The 19071-nt window shown below is 39.8% G+C and overlaps 1 protein-coding gene across 2 annotated transcripts in view; it reads right to left on the bottom strand.

Annotated features, from left to right (window-relative positions):
• Positions 1 to 17896, bottom strand: part of Capn7 (calpain 7) — a 38985-nt gene extending 21089 nt beyond the window's left edge. For both annotated transcript variants that reach the window (XM_052190086.1, XM_052190087.1), the window contains exons 1-7: positions 17561 to 17896; positions 13753 to 13861; positions 9997 to 10154; positions 9073 to 9140; positions 6761 to 6961; positions 4203 to 4289; positions 1450 to 1576 (exon numbers count right to left, since the gene is read on the bottom strand). In XM_052190086.1, coding sequence (XP_052046046.1) covers positions 1450 to 1576; positions 4203 to 4289; positions 6761 to 6961; positions 9073 to 9140; positions 9997 to 10154; positions 13753 to 13861; positions 17561 to 17662 — 852 coding nt within the window. In that variant the 5' untranslated portion in view covers positions 17663 to 17896. The remainder of the gene's footprint in view (positions 1 to 1449; positions 1577 to 4202; positions 4290 to 6760; positions 6962 to 9072; positions 9141 to 9996; positions 10155 to 13752; positions 13862 to 17560) is intronic.
• Positions 17897 to 19071: the final 1175 nt, after the last annotated feature.

Here is a 19071-nt window from a genome sequence, read left to right as displayed (position 1 = left end):
GACCCAAGGTCAATGACAGTGTCTGTTCCATTAAGTCACTTTCTACCTTTTACTTTTAAAATATGTGTGTGTGTGTGTGTGTGTGTGTGTGTATCTTTGTGTGTCTCTGTATCTATTTTGAGCTGCATGTGCATATTGAGCATGGGTACACAGTGGCCAAGGGAGGGCATGGGACATCCTGAAGCTGGAGTGAAGGCACTCACAAGCCCCCATAAATGAGCAGTGGGAACCAAACTCATCCACTCTTTACTTTTTGAGACAGTCTTTCTCAAAACTTGAGGCTTACCAATCCAAGTAGGGGGGCTGGCCAGAGAGCTTCAGGGATCCCCCTCTCACTGCATGCCCAAGGCTAGGGTTATAGTAGTGTGCAGTCACCCTGACTTTTTCTTTTTTAAAAATGTTATGTGTACAGGTGTTTGGTCTGTATTAGTTGGTAATTCTAATTCTATGTACCACATGTATGCCTGGTGCCCAAGGAGGTCAGAAGGCAGCACTGGATCCCCTGGGACTGGAGTCACAGACAGCTGCGAGCTGCCTTGTGGATGCTGGTATGAATCCAGGTCTGGAGGAGCAGCCAGGCTCTCCGTCACTGAGCCGTCCATCCGTCACTCATCGCTCCCCCATGGAGCCCACCTGCCGTCTATGTGCTTCTGGGGAGGACAACTCAGTCCTATGCTTATGCAGGAGGATGCTACTGACCAGCCAAAGGTGAAACTCAGCTCTCAAGTTTCACAGCTACAAAAGCAAAAATCTGTAACTGGGGCTGGGACTATAGCTCAATGATAGGGTGACTTATGCCTAGCATGCAGGGTGACTTATGCCTAGCATGCGTAAGACCCTACATTCAATTTCTAGTATTGAAAAAAATCTGTAGTCAGGCAGTGGTGGCGCACATGCCTTTAACCCCAGCACTTAGGAGGCAGAGGCAGGAGGATTTCTGAGTTCGAGGCCAGCCTGGTCTACAGAGTGAATTCCAGGACAGCCAGGGCTATATAGAAAAACCCTGTCTAAAAAAAAAAAAAAATCTGTAATTTCTCCAGACAGTTCCTCATATTATCATTTTCCCATGTTAAAACTGAAATGTACAGAATGCACCAGACATGGTGGCACACACCTGCAATCTGCTTGGAAGTCTCTGCTAGAGATTTCTGAGTTCAAAGCCAACTCAGGGAACATAACAAAATGCTGTCTCAGAAGAAAAAAAAAATTAACAAAGAATCTTCATTCGACAGGGCAAACTGACTGTGTAGTCCAGTGTGGCCCTGAGCCATGAGTGCTGAGATTACAGGCATGTACTACCAAGTCAAGCTGAGAGTATCGTGAAGGATGAGAAATCCTCCCAATTATACCCATGCATCTAAATATACAGAATCTAAGAAAAGTCAAATCTAGACTCAAATTCCCTTAGAGTGACAACTTTCCTGAACATTATACAAAATAGATGCTCACCTGCTTTATGCTAAAACTGGATACAGTATAAATCATTGTAGGATTGTTGGTGAGGTCTTCCGGTCGTACCCATTTAGAAAATGTAGTTTTTTGTTTAGGTGATAATGGAAGCTTGCCCAATCTATCACTGAGGAAACAATAAAAGTTAAAAGAATATATTAACTTTTAAAGATGACTTGAAGCCAGAATGAAACCTTCTTTTTAGTGCAGAGATCATGTAATTAGACTTTTGTCTTCCTAAAACAGCCAGTCAAATCCAGCTCTTCATACATAGCCTTGAATTCAATCACTCTCAATGCCTTCTCCAATAAAAAATAAACATAGTGAAGACAGAAGCTTATATTTACTTAAAAATATAGTATAAACATTTAACTTAGCACAGTTATGACGTTCGGGAAACTCAACAATAAATGGAGTCACTAACAACACAAACTAGTCTGCTGTGAGGCCTGGGCGCCAGACCCGTCCCTCGGCCCTTGAAAGGACAGAGAGCCTAATTCAGCAAACAGCGGCCTGTGCCAGGCATCACTCTAATGCAATTTATATATTAATCTTTACGTAAGTCCTTAAGGTAACTATATTCAGTAAAGCATTTTTGGGAAAAGCACAAAATGGTTACCAAGGTCATACAGCTAAGAAGTGACATTTGAATCCAAGTCTGTGATGCCAAACCCACCATTTCATCCACTACACTCTACTTGTTCTGTGCTGCAGTGCCTCTTTAAAGCTGACCTATAATACCAAATAAAGCCATCCACCTCCCCACCCCGTGCCTTCACTTTCCTATAGCAGTGGCAACACCTGTCAGATTCCAAAAGACTTTGTGTAATGTGTAATATGCAAACCAAAACAAAGTTGTGTAACATTCTTTAATTCAAGAGTGCCAGTTAAGTAGTAGATAAAGAAGATTTTGTGCTTAAGTATGACCTGAAAACTCCCAAAGTACTTCACTGTAGTTTCTTCACTGTAGGTAGGACACCTCTAGACTTTTATGTACCCATGTTGTTGAAAATCTCCTGAGTATAAAAGATTACCCACGATACTGCGCAAAAACATTCTTTTTTTTTTTACATTTTGAGATGTGTTCTTGAACTTAATGCTTACCCTACAGAATAAATTTAAGACTCCATAATATCTGTTCTCTCAAATTACTGAGTAATTAAAGTCAGTGTTTAAACATTTCTTTTCTTAAACTTGTAAGGCTATTAAAAGTATTTTATAAAATACAATGCTTATGACTTAAAGGTGGTCATATCACCAGATGAAAAAAAAATTCTTTTTTAATCTTTCAGTCTTTACACCTGATTCTCAACCTCTGGGTCATGACCCCTTTAGGGGATTTGAATAACCTTTTCACAGGGGTCACATATCAGATATTCTATATATCAGATGTTTACACTGAAATCTATAATGGTAGTAAACTTAGTTATGAAACAGCAATAGTGTTACGGTTGGGGTCAGCACAACATGAGGAACTGTAGTAAAGGGCTGCGCATTAGAAGGCTGAGAACCACTGCTCTAAGGAAATTACATTAAGGAGCCCTTTTCCTGTCAATCTGTTCATAAACTTAAAATGTATACAATTACTTTTTTTCTTTTCAGTATTCTCTACATAAAACAACTTGGATGACAAAAATGGAAAAATATTGCCACTTAGTTCACTTTAACATTTATCTGTTCTTCTCCAAATCTAATTTATTCAGTAAACTTGAGAACTTACTATAAAACAGACATGGTGCTGGCCATGGGGTGGGGCATGGCTACAGACTAGGTGCTGGCTATGGGGTGGGGCATGGTTACAGACGTGGTGCTGGCTATGGGGTGGGGCATGGTTACAGACATGGTGCTGGCCATGGGGTGGGGCATGGTTACAGACATGGTGCTGGCTATGGGGTGGGGCATGGTTACAGACATAGTGCTGGCTATGGGATGGAACATGGCTACAGACATGGCCTCTGTCCTTATGAAGCGTGTAATCTCTGCAAGGGGCATGGAGTAAGCAAATAATTACACACCCAAAAAAAGAAAAAGCAGTGAAAGAAAATATCTGACTGATATGCTAGTCTTCAGTTTAAAAAACTTTGTCTATGGCCACACCTCCCTGAATGAACTACCTCCCGCAAATTAAAGGAGCTCCTTATTTTATATCTTATTTTTTCAATTATATTTTTAAATTGTCCCCAATTTTGATTGTTCATGTTATATTTTTTTCTTTTAGACATTCCAACATTAGAGATGCGACTTATCTTAATATACATATAAATTGAAACCACAAATTTACATCTCTTTAAATATATCCATTCAGCACATACTAGAGTGGTTTATTCATATAATTATGATAGCAGTATCTTTGTGTAGGTATTTGAGTACATCTCTAAACACTTAATTACTTTCTGAACTTTTTTCTATTGTGATCCAGTCATCAACCAGACAAATGTCCCCTTAGTACTTACTCTGTGCCAAGTATTATACTAAGCACAATGTCTGTAATGTTAGGTTAAAATGAATCCCATGACAGGCCAATAAAAACAAATGTGAGCGTGTGGGAGGATATCACAGACTGCACTAAAGTGACAACTTCATGGTCTTCATTCATCTTTATTGGACAATTTCCCACCTCTTTTCCATAAATACTTTTCCCAACCAACATTTACACAAAATTTATTTTTAAGGTTATGAAGTAAACTGGACTTCAGAGTACTGAGAAACTCTTTAAATGATTCTGGAAGTAAAAGCTAAAAGTGCTCACTTACCAAAAAGGCATTGGATAGGCAAAACGTTCCCTTAGATCAACACTCATGAAAGGGACATATTCTACACCATTTATTTTTGATGTTGTCCTATAAGGCACAAGAAAAAAATCTGAGTTTTCAAGTCTATATTAATCACCAATCTTACTTAAATTCTAAATGTAAATGACAACAGCTTCTCAGCCTTTTAGCTAATACAAAGATAAAACTTTAGTGACAAAAGTATAACAGTGTGTTACTTCAACAACCTCATGGTATTCAGAGCTTTATTAGGACAGTTTTGATAAGAAAAAAAATCAGATAATCACTGTTATAATTCAATTCTGTTTAATAAGAACATTCTTTTAAGATTAACATGCTAGGTTTGAGATGTAGCACAGTGCTACTTTTGCTATTACGTGTAAAAGATTCAACCTGCAGCACAAATATTTAATTAGCTAAAATAGCACTAGCAATGACGGATTGTGGGGGGACAAACACCTGACATTCACTACAGAACAACTGTAGTCTTAAAATTGGCCTTTGTGTCCAATACAAGGATACAAAGCCAAGTCTATCCTAATCCCAAAGAAACAAAGGAGTAACTTAGTTATTTAGGAATTTAAAAACATAATACAAGTCTAGAAAATGGTCTTTCTATATTCTGGCTGTGGGAGTAAGGACAAGGCACTGAAAGGAGAAAGTGTCGTAGAAACAGCTATGGTCTGCTGACCAATTCGAGGGAAGTTTGAGGCTCTGCATGCTTTGTTCTTTATGTATATTAACTCTCTCCCTTTGGGGGTTTATTTGTTGGTGCTGTTTAACTGAGATAGGGCTTACTTCACTATGCAGCCCAGACTGTAGCCAGCTGGCCTCGAACTCAAAAATCCCTGCATCAGCATCTTAAGTGCTGGAATTGCAGTATGTGTCACCATGTTTAGTGACAATTTCTTTCTTATGGAACTGCTTTTTTTAAAAGAAAAAAAAAAAGAATATGTGCAGAATAACTTTCTTAGTCCTTGGGTAACAAAGCAGTCAGCAACACATGGACACAATAAATGTTGGGACATATACATCACCTTCACTTGTATGAAGGATAGCTGTGTTTTCAAAGAGTTGTTTTGTTACAGTGTGGAATTTCAAATGTGTGGTATATATAAAAGTAGTATACAGACACTAAGTAGACAAAATGATGAATTTTCACTGTTCTGGCTAGCCTCAACTGAGGAAATGGCTCCATAAGACTGGGTGTAGGCAAGCCTGTGGGACATTTTCTTAGTTAGTAGTTGATGGGGTAGAGTCCAGCCCATGTAGCTGGTGCCATGCCTAGCCTTGTGGCTCTGCATTCTGTAAGAAAGCAGGCTGAGCAAGCCATAAGGAGCAAGCCAGTCCGCAGCAGCACTCCTTGGCTTTTGCATCATCTGCATCCAGGTTCCTGCCCTGTCTGAATTCCTGCCTGACTTCCTTTAATGATGAACAGTGATATAAAAGCATAGTTGAATAAACACTTTAGCTGAGTAAACCTTTTCCTCCCTAACATGCTTTGGTCATGGTGTTTTATCATAAAAATAGTAAAATCCTAAGATACTAATTTAAAGCCTCAGCTTTAAAAGGAACCTTTTTTGTTGTTGTTTTGTATTTTGTTTGTTCACATACTATTTTCCCTAGGCAAATGAATTGGGTTAATAGGTGTATAATTAAAATCTTCAGCAAGAAACAAGCTGCTCTGGAAGGCTGTGACCTAGGAGGGAATTCCTCTCCTTCAGCTATACCTCAGGAAAATTTAAAATGAGTGTCCAACTATGAATGCCCAAAATAAAATGACCTCCCCAACCCAAGAACAGCCAGATGGCTCTAAAATTATCCTCTCTCAACTCGTCAATGGACTCAGAAGACAGCCAAGGGTCTCTACATTATCATGGGTCTCGCCGTTCCCGTTTTTTTGTTTGTTTGTTTGTTTGTTTGTTTGTTTGTTTTTTGAGGTAGTCTCCCTATGCAACCTAGGCTGACCTTGAACCTGAATTTATAAGTGTCTTTCCTCCAGAGAGCAGAGATTACAGGCACGTGTCAGGCCAACTCAAGCTCTGCATTTTTAATAGCCCCCAAGGCTGCTTTCAAATACACTGAGCTGTCTGCCCAGACCAGGGGTCTGTGAACATTTTCTGTAAAGACAGACATCATTCAGGTTAGGTTTTACAAAGTGGTTTCTATCATAATTCTATTCTCATTTTCTTAAACTATTAAAAAATAAAGAAGTATACACAGCTCCAGACTTTTGTGTCTGGTTATGTCAAACTCCCATGAGAGTTGTGGTTGCAAAGGTGCACAGAGTATTAGCAGCTTGACATAACTGCTGTGCTCCTCAATCTTCAGGACTCAGTTCTGCAAAGTACATGTCTAGGAAAAAGTGCTAACACTAAAATATATTAGAACCAACACATTTTAACGATTTAAGCTAATAATATAATGATGTTAAATAACAGTACAATGTATCACAACAAAGATCTGAAGACAATTCAGAATGACATAATCTGCACTATTACATTTAAAATTTTCATTACAATGAGTTGTAAGTGGATTACCTTAGCACTTCTATTTCTTCTGCTGTGTATTTCTGTCCTTGTGCATCACATGACTGTGGACTTATAAACGGCTGAGGCTTTTCAAGGAAGGGATTAGGTCCTAGAGGAAAATGTGTTCTTACTGGAGGAGTCTTTGTTTTCATATTTGTTGACTTGAGTTTGCAAAATGGCTTTGTCAAAGGTTCACTCAATGCTTCTGCTCTAAAACAGAAGCACAGAAGAATTGTTCTAGTTTTCTTCTTACATTTAGTCTTTTGTTGTTTATGACACAGAGTCTTGAAAAGAGGCTGGGCTCAAACTTGTTGCATAGTCTCAAAGCTCTGACCCTCCCACCTCCACTTCCTAACTGTTTCATTTAAACTTATAGAACACAAAAATTACTTCCAGTTAGCAAAACACCCTAATCATAAAATCGTCAGTACTAATCAGAACTTCTACAGAAGCTACTACACATGAACATTTATTATGTCAGATACTATACAAGGTAAAGATTGTATAATAATGTATAAATCCTATCTTTAAGGTTCTGTGGATAAAAAAAAAAAAGACAATGGTATCAAAATGATAGATACCAGAACAGAAGCATTTCATGCAAATGAATACCCCAAAGAAATAACAGCCCTAGTGACCAGGAAAAGAGGGTGAGCCAAAGAAAGGATGCTTGTGTTTAATGACTGGCTCTCAGGGAAGTCCACTGTCGTGAGGAAGCAGCTTCAGACTGTGCAGTAGTAACAGACAGCAGAGTAACTGTGGTAGCTTCAAAAGGAAGGACAGAGGCCCTGAGAAAAGCATGAAGGAGAGATGGCAGGCATGAGGAGAGGAGAGCAGGACTGATGACAGAGGGCATCCATGATAGACATGGGGACTTTGACTCTCTGTCAAAGAACTAACAAGCTAGAAGTGTTCTTACTCCAAGATCCACATGTGAGCTTCACAAGTCTTGTAATACTCCAAAATTACATGCTAAGACATGGATATTCCTAGAAAGAAGCTGCTTAATCTTTAACAGATTAGAAGCCTATAATTAAAACCTCAACCTACCGACCTTTGCTTAGAATGCATTCAGAAATACTGGATGGTTTATCTACACAAGAATAAAACTCAATGATGGTTATAACTGGTAAAAGGAATCACAATGGAGAAGGCAACTGTGTCAGGTGGGCATGGTAACCCCATGTCATGAAACTGAAGAAAGCCACTGTGTCAAGGTCACACCTTCATGAATTTGGGTAAACAAACTAAAGCTTAGCTGCTGCTGAAGCAGAGAAGGGACAAGTGATAGCTCAAAGAGCCAGAACACAGCCATGGTAGAGCTTCAAACTAAGGTAATTTCAAAGTTCACACTCTAGGAAAAGATGGAATTTCCATTTCTTTCCTTTACAAGACAGTAGTTTTCTACTTCAACTCTTGAAAAGGGCATAATTCATTTATATCTTATTCATATTATGCATATATGTGCATACATATTATGCATATTTACATTATACATACTATCCAATCATTCAATAACTACCTACTGAACACATGGATGTTAGGTTCCCTACAGGTGTTACTTCAGCATGGAACAAAATAGACACAACCTGTCCTCACAAGCTTCCAATAGGGAATGAAGGCTGAATGCAACACTGGTATCAAGAATAAATACAATAATGTCTTCTTGTGTATTCCACAGTGGGGTAGAATAATGGGAAGGAATATTGAGACAATCAGAATCAAAGTGTTGGGGAAAACTCAACTTTAAATAAAATGCTCAGAGCAGGTCTCAGAAGTGACCCAAACCTGAAATGAAGGCCACACATATGGTGTGATGCTGGGAATGGAAGGCCATTCTCAATGTCTATTTTTACAGTAACTCTGGAGGGCTTTTGGAAAGCCTGTCCTGGGAGCCTGAACATTGTCTTGAAAGTTTGATATAATACAACACAGGGGAAGTAATCCATTTAAAATATGACTGTCAGGGACTAGAGATATAGTTCAGTGTTAGAATGTTTGAAGAGCATGCAGAAGATCTTAGGTTCAAGCAACAAAACTCCCACAGCCTCTCAGTAATGTTAGGGCTATAAAACCAACCAAATATCACAGCTCTGTTTCCTATACAACAAAAATTGACACTTCTTGAATAATGGATGGTTACTAATTTGGTCTAAAGCAGCGAGCTAGAAAGAAGTTTTACTCAGCAAAATAGGGTAGACTTTTAAATCTCAGCTTATGCAGCAACATTTAGACCTCTACCACACATTAAGATAAATGGTATGTTAAAAAAAAAGCACAATCCATGATATCCACTGATAAGAACGAGTGACAAAACTCACCTATCTAGTGCCTGTCGAGCCAACTGCTTCAATTTATTTTGCAGAGTCTTATCAGCAGTTTCATAAGACTTAAGAGAAAAAGATAGACATTCTAAAGCATAGTTCATTTACTTAATCCATGTTTCTATGCAAAAACAGAATATTCTTCTTGAAATTATGAGTAAATATAATGTGTTACTTTTGTCTTTAATGATTATCACTTAAAACTATGTTGGGTATCTTGTCACCAGGGTGAACTTAAAAGCCATTTCTGTAGCCAAGTGCTAATGAGACCACAAACATATAAACATGTACTCAGGGTTGAGCAGGAGGAACCTGGACAGGCACTTATCTACCTTCTCCGGAGTTATAGAAATCAAGGTTTCCTAACAACCTGCCAAAAAGCTGGCATGTGAACGACAATGGGAAGACCCTCTGCTGCTTTGTGCCATCCTCCTGACAGACGCACTGTGCTCTTTAATGGTAGATGCCCCTTGAAGCTAATGTCTCAGCCACAGTCCAGCAGGAGCATGAAATACCACTCTACATGCCAAGCTGCTCAGTTTAGAGATTTTTATATGGCAAGTTAATGAAGCTCTCCCAAACCACTACTTTATTTTTACTGTATGAAATTGAAAAAAACCTTATACTAAATTCACAGATTTGTGATGGTGAGCTGTTCTTATAGAAGTTTTAGTTACCTTAAACAGCTTAAACATGAGCAAACGTAATTTCAAAACGCAATTGCTTAGTGACTCAACAGAGGTAAAACCGTACATAATAAGGTATAAAACTCTGTTATTAACTTTCTACTTAACATTTTAGTGAAGATTACACTGGTTTTATTTATGAGAGAATGGCAGGGTTCCTTCAAAATAAATACGTTAGTAAGTGAAGCAGTTTCTTAACATAATTCCATCAAGTTTAACTCACAACTATACCTACGGTTTTTAGACAGAGATCCACAGCTTCTGTGTATAATTCTATGGCATCTTCCACACTCCCCTTTTCATCCTCATCGAAAGCTTGTGTAACAAGAAAATGGGCACGCTCGAGATCCAACTGATGCTTTGATTTCAAAGGATCTGTACTCTTTGACTGAACTAGTACAGGATAAAGAAAAACAAACACACAATAAGAAGAATTACTTAAATGCAGCCAGGAAATACCAACATTTTAATATATTTAAGACATTCTTTACCAAACTCTATAAGTCTTCATTTAAAACATTAGCAAAATACACAAAAATCTTTTTTTGAAAGGAATTTCTCCCCTCTCTCATAATTGTAAGCCCCCGGCCCAAACCCAAGTATTTAGACATCAGGGACAGGATATTAGAAATGCTTTATTTAAAAACTTCCCTTCAATTATTCTTCTAATATCGCTCCCTTAATTAAAATAAAAAACAAAACAAAAGAGTCTTCCTCATATTTTTCTCCCTCCATAAAAACAAAGCAAAAACTTGGAAAATGATAAATATAAAGAAACACACAGGACTGGGGTACAGCTCAGGGAAAATGAGCTTGCCTCACAATATGCCCTGGTTCTATAGCTAGGATCAGAAACAGACACGAGGAAGAGGAGGAGAAAAAGGAGGAGGAAGGAAAAGAGGAGGGAAGGGAAGAGGAAGGAGAGTCAGCAGTCATCACCTTTTTAGTACAGACAATACTAAAAAACCACCATGCTTTTACTACTCTTCGAAATAAGTATTTCAATTTTGAGTTTGTTTTGTTTTAAAGATTTATTTATGTGCATGGGTGTTTTGCTTGTATGTATATCTGTATACCATGTGCATGCGTAGTGCTCTTGAAGGTCAGAAGAGGGTCTCAGATCCCTTGCAAGCCACCATGTGGGTTTTAGAAATCGAACCTGGGTGCTCTACAAGTGTTCTTAACTCCTGAGCCATCGCTCCAGTCCACAGCACATGTGCATGCTCAATATCATTGGCCCTCAAGCAATGAAAATCAAAGCCCAACAAGATGGTACTTAACATCCATTAGGATGACTAAAAACAGAAAAGTTGCCTGGCAGTGGTGGTACATGCCTTTAATCCCAGCACTTGGGAGGTAGTTGTACAGTAAAATCTGGTCAAAACAACAACAACAACAAGAAGTAAGTAAGTATTGCAGGGCTGAGGCTATCTAAGTGGTAGGGCACTTGCTTTGCATGAATAAGGCCTCCCCCAGCGCTCTTCACACACACAGAAGAGGGGAAGGAGAGAGTGTGTGCATTTAGGAGTGAGAACGACCAGCTCTGCTGCTGCTGTAGCTGTAAGCATAAAATGTGCAGCCGGTAACTGAATGTGCCAGCATCATTCACAATACACAAAAGGGAGGAAGTCCCAATGCTTACCACTTGATAAATGGTATACAAAGTGTGGTATGGACTATCCAGCCACGAAAAGGCAGAGTACTGATAGATCCTATAAATCTCACAAATGACAAAGGAATGGGGTAGTTCTATATTAGATGATTTCATTTCAATAAATATCCAGAACAAGAAACCTAAAGCAGAAAGTTAGTCTAGTAATCTCAATCTCAACATTACATTTGTTAATTTTAAATTGATATTTTCTCCACTCAGAGGTCAACCTATCCCCTCAAGAGTTTCTTGACTATAAACAAGGTGTCTTGAAATTTGAGTTTCTATTTTCTTTCTTTAAAAAAAAAATGTTTGAGAGAAAGGATTACATATAGCCCAGGCTGACCTTTAATTTACTATGTAGCCAAGGATGGCCTTGAACTTCTGTTTACCACCAGCACGATAGGGCCACAGGCCTGTGCCACCACAGGTAGTTTATACATTATGAGGAATTAAACCCAGGGTACCGTACCGTTAGGCAGTCACTAAACCAACTAAGCTACATCCTAGCCAATTTTTATTTACATATCTATTTATATGTATTTTGAAAGAGTTCCATTATGTACCCCAAGCCAGTTTCAAACTCAGAATTCTCCAGCCTCGACCTCCTAAGTACGTGGATTATAAACATGCCTCAACACACCTAGGTAAAATTGAGGCTCTGAACAAGATTATTTGAAAAAGTCCCTTTTTTTTTTTTCTGAAAGTAATAAATACAGAAGCCACTAACCTCTTGCTGATTACATATGCTACATTACAGAACATAATAAGGAAAATGTTCAAACGATTAAGATGTTGTCTACATTAAAAGTCCTTTTCCAATTCCGTCTCACTGGCATATTCTTTAAGAGATCAGTTGTTATTCTTCTGTAATAGATAGTCACATATATAGTATCAATTTTAGAATTTACTTTCCAGGATCAAATGCATTTTGTTTAGTTTTGTATTGTTGCTATTATTCAAGCTGGTCTCAGAGTCCTAGAGTCAAGTGATCCTTCTGCTTCAGCCCCCTAAGAACTGGGACTGTACCACCACACCAGGTCAGAGGCAACTTTTACAATTCTGCTGTATTTAATCTTTTCCTTCTAGAGAAGTCAGTGTTATCATTTGGCCTAATCTACAACATTTTATCATGTTTCTGCATTTGACTTCCGGCCTCCTGAGGGCTCTTCTACAACCTACTTACTTACCATCTAGTTCAAACATTCATTCAGTTGATTGTGAAATAAAGGAAAACATCTATAGAAAGGACAAAGAAGTCATGGAAATAGTCCCGAAGGACTACTTTCTAAACTTTAAAAATGATTTTCTGGGTAAACAGTATATGAAATAATGTGAATTATTTATAAAACAAGGCATTACACTTAAGAACTTCATTTACTTGGCTGGAAAATGAAATTCTTTTTAATCATGTTGGGTCCTGTGTACTCCACCCCCCATGTTGGGAAGGAAACCTATAACACAGCCTCAAGTATGCTAAATAAGCGCTCCAACTGAGCGACTCTCAGAGCTCCAGTCCCAACAAGATATTCTGAGTGCAGTGATGACAGACAGCAAAGTGCAACACACAGGCAGTTCCTGCAGCACATGCAACACATGCGGCTTCTGGACATCATTTTAAAGCAACCTTCCAACTGTTTAGAAGACTGTTGTTCTAACAGGGAATCAAAAGTAGATCACATAGACTACATGCTTGTAAATGTTCGTTCTATAAGTGACAGGCAGGAACAAAATCCATTTAGAGTAAAAATCCTCTGAGGATTCCTCTGTGAATTATCCAGCAAAAGAAAAAAAAAAGGGGGGGGGAGGTCTAAAAATCATCCTAAATAGATGAATGTATTTCTAAGCCAAATGTTAGCATCATTTTTCTCTTCTACCCATATGAACAACAGATTTTTGACACAAACCCTTTTTCTCTAACAAAACTGATCACTAAGCTTATGTCTGCTTCTCCCATAGCACCTGCTATGCTGTTTATTAAAAAACAAAACAACAACAACAACAAAAACTAAAGACAATAGGTGACTTAACTTTAGGGTCAGAAGAGGGCATGTGTCTGATACTTTAAAAGCAGGCTCTGACAAGGTCCTCATCCTAACTTTGTCAGTGATAAATTCAATGTAGAGAATCTGAAGATAGAGAAAACTAAGTATACTCTATTATCTCTAACATCCTTCTAATAGATCTATTAATTCATTTCCACATCATGATGTCTTAAATTTCTTTAAGAGATTCTTCTCAGTGAACAGAAAGAGTGAGTATGAAGATCCAAGATGGAGAGGCAGGAAAAGCACGGAGTAGGTGTGGTGACGGAGAGAAGCAAGTGGCGCGGGGACTGACCTGCAGAGTGCAGGGCTTGGACTCGTTCCAGATACTCGCTGATCTTCTCTTGGATGCGGTCTAGGCTGGATCCTGCCATCTCAGCATAAATTAAAGCTTGGGCAGCCTCCTTAAAAGATAACAAAATAATTCAAAGAATCCAAAACACCTATCACAACATGAATCTTAATTACTACTAATTTTCTATTTATTTCATGCTAACAAAACAAAAACATCTTCAAGATATTTTTCATATAGCAAATAAGTCATAAAATCCTCTAATACCTTTTCTTCTACTTTCAATATTCTTAATTTTTATATTCTGTTGAAAATGCAAAAACCCAATTATTAAACACTTCTTCAGAATAGCCATGATTTACATGTTTTCTGATTCCTTATGTATAAATCAGATGTAAATTACATACTTTGAAAAGGCACACTGAGTCTTGAAAGCATTAAAACAGGGCCTGGGACTTAGCTCTGGCATAGCAGTTGCCTAGCATGTACAAGGCCCTAGTTTCAACATCTAGGACCACCACACCAAATCACTAAACTAAACAAAACAAAACATCAATTTAAAAAAAAATCACAAGACAATGTGAAGGTAAAAAGTCTTAATATTAGGGTAGAACATATTAAATAGATTTCAGTTTTATGAGACAAACTGAATTGAGAAAACCTGATTTGCCTTCTAGCATCCATAACTTCCATAGATGACTGGGCTATGGCTAGTGAGGAAGAACTTCCAATTTCCCCACTGCTGTTCTAAGGTTAACAATGCTACCCACCTAACAAGAGCAGACAGACTCCAGCAAGTGATAGCCCCTCTATGCAGGAGCTAAATGTGTGCTACACCCCACAGGCCTCATGCTGTTTCCAAAGAGCTACCACTGAGTCATTTTGCAAGCCAGTTTTGTTCCTACAAAATCAGTAAATGCAGTTTAGACCCCATGAGAAATTCCACCATAACAGCCAGGGGGAGTAGAAAGGATGACTTCTTCAGGGTCCATAAAGCATGTATTTCAAGGGAGAAAAAAATAACTTTCCTCATAAATATTAAATACCTAATCTTACATATACCATAATTATTAAAATACATTATACTTCAATAACTGAACCTCATATATAAATTAAATATTAGTTCAGAGTATACTTTACCCCTCACACGTAAAGTACTGATTTTCAAATAACCACCTTGCTTTTTAAAAAAAAAAATCAAATAGTTACCAACTTTATTTTACTCATTTTATTTATATTCAAAAGTGAAAACAGAATCAAGGGCAAAAATACAACTACTTTTTTACTCTCCTTTAAAAAAAAAAATTAAAGACAGGGTTTCAGTATGTAACCCTGGCTGGCTTAGAAACAGAAAAGTAGACCAAGCTAGCCTTAATTTTATGGAGAAAACAAAGGCTACCTGCCTCTCCGTCCCAAGTGCTGGGGTTACAGTGAGTAAACAATTCTTGCTCTTGCTCTATTGCTCCCCACCCCACCTCACCCTGCCGTGGTGGCCCAGTGAAGTCTGTAAAAATGATATTTTACAGACAGAGGCGAAAAGAAGAAATGTCTCCTGGGAATAACGGAACTCTCTGTAAATTTAGAAGCAGAAATCTCACCTGGCAATTTGCTATATTCTCTTACTTCCTAGCTATTTAAGATGGGCCTGTAGTTCTCAAGTAGCAGTTTGTCCTGACTTCCTCCTTTTCTCTCTTCACAGGGATTCCTATGGCCTGGCTTATAATCCAGTCTTTGAAGTCCATTCACTAACCACTAAACTCCCTTTTAAGAATTACAAGGCTTTGCCTCATAGTTGTTTACATAATTACAACCTTCCAACCACATGCAGGTTTATATGGCTGTGCATATGTGTATAAGGATGACCCTGGCACACTGGTACTGAAAGCATTGATTAAATCAAAAAATTTTGTTTTACAAGGTAGAAGGCTAAATGTTAGATAAGGATGTCTCACAAGAACTTGTTAAGACCCAGGTGGTATAAGAAACTTCAAAACTCTTTGAAGGTTTACTGTAAACTATGAGTGACTCTGCATTCTAATCAGGAAGTTTGATGACATCTGTAAATTGATCTTCTGTATCTGTTACTTGAGAAACTTTGTACCTGACTGATTTTACATTTCCTTGTACCAAATGGCTATGATAATTGTGCCTGCCCCACTGGCTACATCTTTTGAAATGGTAATACCAACTCTTCCTGTATAAAAATCCTTGCCTTAGAGCTCCAAAATACATTCAGATTCAAACCGCCTCTGTGTATGTGTGGTTTGTTCTGTCTCTCATCTCAGCCGGACCTGTGCCTTCCTGGACCAGAGGACCCTGGTTATCCCGCAGCAGACCCACAGTCTGCACCACCACCCCACCCCACTCTCACTGTTTCTCTCCTCCTACAGGGTCTCAGACTTCCTAAACTGACTCCTGGTTTTACACTGTGCTGAAGATTTCACCTTTTGTTTTAACTTCCTAATGGATGAATTTTAATTCCTAAATGACAACTTATAAAAGGGGGAGGGGGAACCCTTTTGTTTTAGAAAAAGCTATTTATATTGACAAAGTCTTACAATGTAGCCCAAGTCAGCCTGAACTCAGTGATCCTCTTAGCTAACTGTACTGTGTGCAGGGATCACAAGCAAATAAGCAGGTGCCGCCATACTAGGCTATACGGTAGTATTTTACAGACTTAGTATTTGCTTAAGTTGTTTCACAAAACTACTACAATTTTCTTTTAAAGAACTATCACCTGGTAGTCAGGCATGGTAGCATATTCGTGTAAATCTCAGCACTGGGAAGGCTAAGGCAAGGGGAGGGCAAACTTAAAAACAGCTTCCACTATGTAGCAAGATCCCCGGAGAGAAAGGGACACAGACACAGACATAGACACACACACACACAGACACACACACACACACACACACGGAGGTAAGATTGTAAAATCAAAATTAGGAAACATAAAATGAATGATCCTAAGACAAACCAAAAGTATCTAAATATAAGACAAACCAAAAGTATCTAAATTTAAGGTTTTAAAATAAAAATAGTAATACAGCGGAAGCCTACAATGCTTCACTGATAGCACGTACGCTTAAAGAAAATATTTACAAACTCTGTACAATCAAGGTAAAGATGCCCGTATAATGAAGATACAACTGGACGGGTGTGTTTGCAAACCTTCAGGCCTGGAGAGCACAGGCTGAACTGCTGAAGTGCATACCCTTTGATTTAGCAACTGTGCTCCCAGTCAGTCAGCCAAAAGAAGTATCACGAATGTTTTTTTTAAGCTCTAAGAATATTACCTGCACCACTACAATGCTAGTAAGTCACAACCAAATACAGAACATGCTGTAAATGTAGCACATGAAAGCAACTAAATGTTATCTAGGTACAATGCAGAAGTGAGGTGTCAAAATAGTACAAACGATACGATTCAAGTAAAAAGCCGCGCAGACACACACACACACACACACACACACACACACACGTTCAGAAAAACAATCATGGAGACATACATCGAATGCTAGAGTCAGATGAATTTCTTTCCTAATTTACTTTTTCTTTTTTACCTCGAACATGCACTACTGGCATATTCCGACAGATCGCCCACGCTTGGCCTCACATCAAGTGTTACATCAAGGCCAACAGAGAGCGAACAGGCCACTCACTCCCCATCCCACCTCCGGCGCCACAAGCAGCAGAGAGTCTGCGGCCTGACGAGCAGGGCTCCGGCGGCCCGAGCAGGACCCCGCCCCTCCGCCCCGGGTTCCGCCAGCACTCGATCGATCGGGTGACGCGGCCCGAGCTGGGTGCCTGTCCTTACCTTATAGTAAAACACCGCCTCGGAGTAGCGGCCTTCGTGGTCGCGCTGCACTGCCAGCCGCGCGAACTGCACGGCGTCCCGCTCCAGCGCCGACGCATCCATGGCGCTCAAGGCCCCACGCCGGGGGAGGCAGACAGGCCCTGACGTCGGACCGCGCCGCCCGGAGGCGCTGCGGCGAGAACTGGGGACCCCGCGGGTGGAGTGGCAAAGTTTACTTTCGAGGGCGGCGGAGGACAAGACAGAACTCCGACTACCTCAGCCTTGCCCGGAGGACTGCCAGCTCCGAGCAGCCCGGGCTCGGAGCCCTAGCGGCCGCCCCTCCTCGCATCCTCGCCCCGCCCACCAGCCGCATTGCGCAGGCGCAGTCGAGCCCCAAGGGGGGCTCCCTCCAGAGCGGGCGGGGCTCAAGGCGAAGGCCGGTGGGCGGAGCCAGGACAATGTCCGGCGGGATTGGAGGAGAGGGAGCAGGTGCCAGGTTGAAGCTGAGGGCTTCGCTTCCGCCCTGCTAGAAAGGAGGTGCTAGTGCCCAGGAGGTTGTTGGAGAGGGTCAGGGTAAGGCGTAAAAGGAGCATGCGCGTTATGGAACCCTTCGTCCACTAAGTGAAAAGGGTAGGCGGAAAAAAAAAAAAAACAATCAGTAGCATATCCCGTTGCCAATTGGTTTAATTAAAAATAAAGACATGAAGTGAGGCTAGGAGGTGCTTTTGAGATGCTCTGATAATGCACATTGGACAAACTAAAGCATGACCTTCTACGGCTCCCCAAGGCATGCCTAAGTGTGGTATTGTTTGAATTGTCTACAAACCAGATGGTGTATTTTTACTTGTATCTTAGGGCAGATTGAACGTTGTCATTATATAAGTAATAGTTTGGTTGCTTTCTTTTATACCTTTAAAGTTTGAATTCAGCAGTGATGAAATGAACTAATGGCAAGTGCCAAAACTTGGATGAGACTCAAAATTCATGCTGTGTCAAAGTACCAAGTCTTGACAAAATTATACACTGTATGATTCCACACATAAGAAACATTACGCAGCATATGGTGACACATCCCTGTAAGTCTGGAGGCTGTGGTAAGAGGACTCAGCGAGCGTAATCTACACAGCGAAAACCCTGAACCAGTAAGCATGTCTGTCAGAGTGCAGCGCTTCCCCATGCAAACATGAACACAAATCAGCTGGAGATCTTGCTAAACCTTGATTGCGAGCCTGGCTGCGGTGCTCATCTTTAATCCCACCACTCCAGAGGCAGAAGAAGCAAATCTTTGAGTGCGAAGTCAGCCTGGTCTTCGGAGCTCATTACAGGATAGTGTGGCTACACAGAGAAAACCTGTCTCCGGGAGAGAGAAAAAAGGGAGTTGATTGTGATCCAGTCTAGAGTAGTGTCAGCTGGCTTCAAGTTCAAGAAAGACACCTTGGTGATGCTCGTCCTGGTGGTTCAGGATATTCATTATCAAGGTCACAATGGTGTGGATGCTACTACGGAAACTGGTCAGTGTACAGCTAGAGAGG

The sequence above is a fragment of the Apodemus sylvaticus genome, chromosome 8 (genome assembly GCF_947179515.1).
Source record: "Apodemus sylvaticus chromosome 8, mApoSyl1.1, whole genome shotgun sequence".
In the NCBI taxonomy this organism is placed as follows: domain Eukaryota; kingdom Metazoa; phylum Chordata; class Mammalia; order Rodentia; family Muridae; genus Apodemus; species Apodemus sylvaticus.
This window is presented reverse-complemented; position numbering and strand designations above follow the sequence as displayed.